This window comes from Etheostoma spectabile, unplaced genomic scaffold (assembly GCF_008692095.1).
Source record: "Etheostoma spectabile isolate EspeVRDwgs_2016 unplaced genomic scaffold, UIUC_Espe_1.0 scaffold394, whole genome shotgun sequence".
NCBI lineage: Eukaryota > Metazoa > Chordata > Actinopteri > Perciformes > Percidae > Etheostoma > Etheostoma spectabile.
In genome coordinates, this window is record NW_022605599.1 from 881,364 (window position 1) to 887,401 (window position 6,038).

The 6,038-nt window shown below is 42.3% G+C and overlaps 1 protein-coding gene across 1 annotated transcript in view; it reads right to left on the reverse strand.

The window, feature by feature from the left end:
* Positions 1 to 3,201: 3,201 nt before the first annotated feature.
* The window catches only part of brms1 (BRMS1 transcriptional repressor and anoikis regulator), a gene marked incomplete at its 3' end in the record, with an annotated part of 8,541 nt that continues 5,704 nt past the window's right edge, over positions 3,202 to 6,038 (reverse strand). The window contains 4 exon segments of the mRNA XM_032511565.1: positions 3,202 to 3,244; positions 3,330 to 3,369; positions 5,092 to 5,156; positions 5,367 to 5,453. Of these exon segments, the coding sequence (XP_032367456.1) occupies positions 3,237 to 3,244; positions 3,330 to 3,369; positions 5,092 to 5,156; positions 5,367 to 5,453 (200 nt within the window).

The following is a 6,038-nucleotide window of genomic DNA, read 5'->3' on the forward strand; positions in this document are numbered from 1 at the left end:
TATCATGAACTGCAGGCTCCAAAGGAAACCACTCGATTTGCACTCAGGAGAAAGAAGGGAAGTGGGGTCGAGGAGTAGATGAAGAAGGGATTCATCTCTAAAAACGCTGAGGGGAGAAAACGACAAGGTTAAGGGAGGAAAGGAAACGATTAGTTGCATGTAGTGTAGAGTTACCACCAGAGTAGTAGAGTCTCAAATACCTTGACCAAAAAACTTGAAAAATACCCTCTTTGAAGGTACATTTAGAACAGATTAAAAAAAAAAGATAAAAGATGCAAAGTCAAGGTAATTATAGTCAAAGAAAGGAATACGATGCATTTTCAACCCAGCACCAACTTCAAATGAGCCTAGAATGTAGTTTAAGGACAGAGGATTGTTTAGGATAGAATGTGTATTTGACTTTTCTGAAGAAAAAAGTAAATCAGAAGCCTGAGAAAAACTAAATTGTGTGTTGTTTGTCAGAGAAACGGAAAGAAAAAAGCTCTGTACTTTATCCATATTTACAGCTCTTTCTCGTTCTTTTTGGTTTTTGCAGCCATGTGAATCATACATGTGAACACGTACAAAAAATGTCATCCTTCAATCTTTTCATGTCAAATAAACACTGTCCAAATCCACTCTTGTCTTTTGCTTGTCTCTGGCACATCATCACCTCCACATTTAGCTTGATTTCCTTTTGTAGACTAAATGTAAACTCAACTAGATCATTGTGCATGTGAAGTAAGTGGCTGGGAGTAGATAAAGATCAACCAATGACTGTTGAGGAATTTGATCACAAATTCATCTTCACATCTTACCATAAACATCTTAACAAGCTTGAAAATGAGACGTTTTTGTTTTTCACCAGATAATCCTGAACGCCTCACAGCGCTGTCCTACTGTTGAAACTGTTGAACATGGGCTGCTAGCTATAGAGCTACAATTGTTTCTTTAATACATGCCAGAAAACAATGTTTGAGAGAAAAAGTTATCACACTGATAGCAAAAAAGCATTTTATGAGAAAGAAAAAATATATTTGAGAGAAAAAGTTTTCATACCAATAGCAAAAAAATCTCTCAAAATACTTTAAACTCTCAAATTTATATTTTTGCTATCAGTGTGAAAAAAAGTTCCCTAACAAAGTGTTTCTCTCAAAAAGTCTTTGCTCTCCATTGAACTTTTTGCTCTCCTCTCAGGATTTTTCTCTCAATGTGAAAATAGTGTCCTGGGCGGGGCCAGGTTCCTATTGGCCAGCTGGGTGAGCACCGTCTTGTCTGGGAGTCCATCTGAATCATCACACCATTGTCACAGTCATAGATAGATAACTAGCAGCCAGCCCACGTCTAATTAATAAATAATTAAACTGATTTATGTATTAACATCATTACTGTGATTGGATGTCAAACTTCCTGCTTCAAATGCAACCAACAACTTGACTCATTTCTAGTCTAAAATACTTTACACGCACTCCCAAAATGAATGTAGTTGACAAGAGAAGAAGCCAAATTGCCGGTAATAACATTTTACGTAATACATTTTATAATATTTTTTATGAGTTTATTTGTAAAACATCTAAAAGAGTATACATTCTGCAATCTAATGCTGATTGACACATTTTCTATCGGCATAAAGAAAGGTGAGCTAAGTGTAAGTGACACTAGCGAAGCTAGCAAGCTAAAGTTATCAATCTGCCTTTGTACCAAAACTCCAGAAATCTCTTCAGCCCTCACCCAAAGGGATTTACTGAATATTAGCTATATGTATATATATATATATATATATATATATATATATATATATATTAGCCAGTTACTGTATGTGTCAAAGGTGAAGAATGTCAATATATACAGAATATAATACCTTTGTGTGCCACTAACTTGATTGTTGTTGTGTATTGTCGTGACAGTGTTTTTTAATTTAACAATTGGCACGTGTGTTTTTAAGGATTTTAGTGTATGCATGTTTATTTTAATTCTGTTTTCTGTGCATTTTATAAACTTACTGCATGAACTGTTTAGTATAGTGTGTTGATATATATGCACACACACCACTATGACGACACTGCAAGCCCTGCCTTTGACTTTCACACAGCGTGGCCTGGACTGATGGGCTGAGTAAAGACAGGTGTGGAGAACTAATGAACTGATGGAAAACAGGTGTGGCGGGGAGCGTGAAAAGAGGCAAAGGAGAACAGACAGGAGGAAAGGAACATGGATGAAGGCGAGGAAGATGGAACAGAAACGGACTGACGGAGACGACAGTAGAGAAGTAGGCACACTGAACAGCAGAGGACACGGAGATGGGCATCCAGGCTGGAGCAGCCTGGATGGTCAACAGCTGTGACGAACTGAAGGAAGGGCAGATGAACGAGTGGTGGTGCGGATCAGGACACGTCGCCAGAGGCCGAAGCAGCAGGGGGGTGCAGCCACCTGAATGAAGGATTCAATGCCTGTAAGTAAAGGAAAGTCCTTTAGCTACCTGCCTTGGGCGTGTGGAAAAGAACTGTCTTGTGTGTTACCCTTGACTAAGAGCTGCCCTCATTCCTCCCCAGTGCCTGCAGCGTGGGGAACGCAACGCAGAGGGCATGGGGGAAGAGAAGCCCAGGCCGCCCCTCTTGTGACCTACTTATTGAACAGACTGTCACGTGGACTTGGAAGTTGTGGCAGGAAGCTCTAACTGACAATTTTGGCCTTAAGTTTTTATTTCTTTAAAACATGGAAGAACTGTTTTTATCTTCTCAGTAATTTAAAGTGTTAAATTAAGTACTTATCCAGTTCTGGTCCATTATTGTCATTTATTTTTTCAAAGAAACGGCCACATCAGCTCCCATTGTGTCCCATGTTGTCTGGTCTGGACTTGGTCTTGACTCTGTCTCAACCCCTCAAATTCTCGGTCCCGATAAACTCTGGTCTTGGTTATGACTAGGTTTGGACTAAAATACACCATATTGTAAAGATAAGGATATTTTGGTTTAAGTTATCTACACTTTTGCAAAAATGTGTGCAGTCATAAAAATTAAGCAGGAATTGAATAAAAATGCAAAACCTTGTCACAAAAGATTAAAATTTTAATTATAAATACATGGTTGTCATATCCTTGTTTTAAATAGCAATAAGAAACCAAGAAGCAGTCGGGGTGGGGGGGTTGGTTGCTGGCGTCAGGCACGGTTCTTCTGGGTCAGTTAGAGAGAGAGAGAGAGAGAGAGAGAGAGAGAGAGAGAGGTTTGCCACTGGTCTTCAATAAGATCCTTCTGTTATCACCACTCTGAAAGACAAAATGAGACTGGCTCAGAGGAAAGAAGTCTCCCAGCAGCATGGTGTTTGATTTAATACATGACAGGCACACATACTTTCACCTTTCTTGTTTAGTGGTGGCAGTGCTGCTCTTGCCTGAAAGCAGAGAGACAAAGTTGTTATGTTGGTAACGATACACCAAACCCAGGGTTCGGTTTGTTTCACGATTTTATACAAACCCCGTGTTTTTTGTTTTTTTTGTTCTCGTCAGCCCTGGGGCGGGGACATGGCATTGTTTTGTCATTCATTACATCCCACTTTGCAACACAATTGTACAACAGAAACCTTATTGATTTCAATGTTGAGCGATCCAACACCAAAGATTCTATTGTACCTTTAAAATGTTTCCAAAATAGTTTCAGTTAACTCGTTGGAATAAGACCTAGGAATTCTGGTAACGAGTCCCCTCCCAACCTGTCGAGGAACAGTGCTTTGGTGCCTACAGTAAAGGTGCTGGTTGACAAGTAGCAACTGCTAGGTCTAACGTTGGGTGATAGAAGCTTACGACACCGTCCAACATACTCATTTATATTTAGTAAGATTGTTTTGATCATGTTTAATAACTCTGGGCTAACCCACAAATTCAGTAACCTTAACTGTATGGATAGACAACTAATCTAATGGTAATTTAGCTAGCTAACACACCCCTGTCTTCTGCTTCAGTCTCCCGGAGCTGTAAAGGGTTCAGTCAGGATTAGAGCTAACAGCCAGAAGCAACCATCCACTATCATTACAGCCCCGGGGACACATCTGCAGCCATCCACTATCATTACAGCCCTGGGGACACATCTGCAGCCATCCACTATCATTACAGCCCTGGGGACACATCCGCAACCATCCACAATCATTACAGCCCCGGGGACACATCTGCAGCCATCCACAATCATTACAGCCCCGGGGACACATCTGCAGCCATCCACTATCATTACAGCCCTGGGGACACATCCGCAACCATCCACAATCATTACAGCCCCGGGGACACATCCGCAGCCAGCTAGCAACCATCCACTATCATTACAGCATCGGCCATGGGACACATCCACAGCCAGCTAGCAAACATCCACTATCATTACAGCTCCAGGGACACATCCACAGTTGGCCCCCAGCAGCTAGCAACCATCCACTATCATTACAGCCCCGGGGACACATCAGCAACCACCCACTATCATTACAGCACCGGCCAGGAGACACACCCACAGCCAGCTAGCAACCATCCACTATCATTACAGCCCCAGGGACACATCCACAACCAGCTAGCAACCGTCCACTATCATTACAGCCCCAGGTACACATCCACAACCAGCTAGCAACCGTCCACTATCATTACAGCCCCGGGGACACATCCGCAGCCATCCACAATCATTACAGCCCCGGGGACACATTCACAGCCAGCTAGCAACCATCCACTATCATTACAGCATTGGCCAAGGGACACATCCACAGCCAGCTAGCAACCATCCACTATTATTAAAGCCCCGGGGACACAGCCAGCTAGCAACCATCCACTATCATTACAGCCCCGGGGACACATCCACAGCCATCCCCCAGCAGCTAGCAACCATCCCGGTCAGCTCTTAACTCCGGTGCTGAGGACGGTAACGGCACTATACTGAACTGTCAGGAAATGGACCCAGGCACCTGAGTTAGAACATCGGCCATTTTAACTTTACACCTCTGTTGACATTAGGCCCTCGCTTTTAGTCGTCTTTACAGTTAGCTAAATTAACCAGACAAAACAGGGATAACGGATCAAAAGCACCAATAGTAATTGAAATTACATGTCAGTGCAAGGTCAGAAAAGTACTCCTCAATTTTTACCTTCTTGATAGCGGTCCAGTCTTCAATGATGTCGATGTCCCTCAACATGTAGACAATGAAAGGCCCTGTGTGTGTGTGTGTGTGTGGTGTGTGTGTGTGGGTGTGTGTGTGGTGTTTGTGTGTGTGTGTGTGTTTGTGTGTGTGTGGTGTGGTGTGTGTGTTGTGAGGATAGAGGGAGTCATATAAAATCATCTGTCGGTCTGTCCAGCTGTCAAGAGGCAAATAATATTAAAGATACTGTTTGTGTCATGAAAAGGGAGGATGAGAAGTTTTACCTGAAACCAGAGCAGCTTTCTTTTTCTTCCCCGACCAACTCAGCAGGTTCTTTCTTTTACACTTCTTGCCCATCTCATCACTCCACTCTGGAATAAGAAAATATAGCATTAATTACATTACTCTTCTCACTGTTTACATCTATTTCTTCTGAGTCTTCAGAGTTTAGTGATTATTACTTTGCGTATGTAAACCCAGTTTTAGTTTTCACTAAGAAATTAGCAGGTTTTCGACCAAACATTAAAGACAAAGTATGGATTTTTTTGAAAGGAAGTTATATAACTTATCCACAGTCAGTGTATTGCCAACAGTAGATGGTGGTCGGCGCACATGCGAGCTGTGGTCTATCAAGTGTTATTGTTTGACTTTTGGCATTTTAGCCAATATAGATAGCTCAGTTGGTAAAGCGGGTGCCCATATTTAGAGGTTTACTCCTTAACGCAGCGGGCCTGGGTTCCACTCCGACCTGCAGCCCTTTGTTGCATGTCATTCCCCCCCTCTCCTGTTTTCATCTGTCCTGTCAAATAAAGGCCTAAAATATACAAAACTAACACACTAACTAATAGGGCAGTGGTAGGGAAGAGAGTGGTGTGTTCTGCGAGGTAAAATGACTGTTTTTGTCAATGGAGTCTGGTGGCTGTGAAGACAGCATCTAATGGTTTCATCCCCCCCCC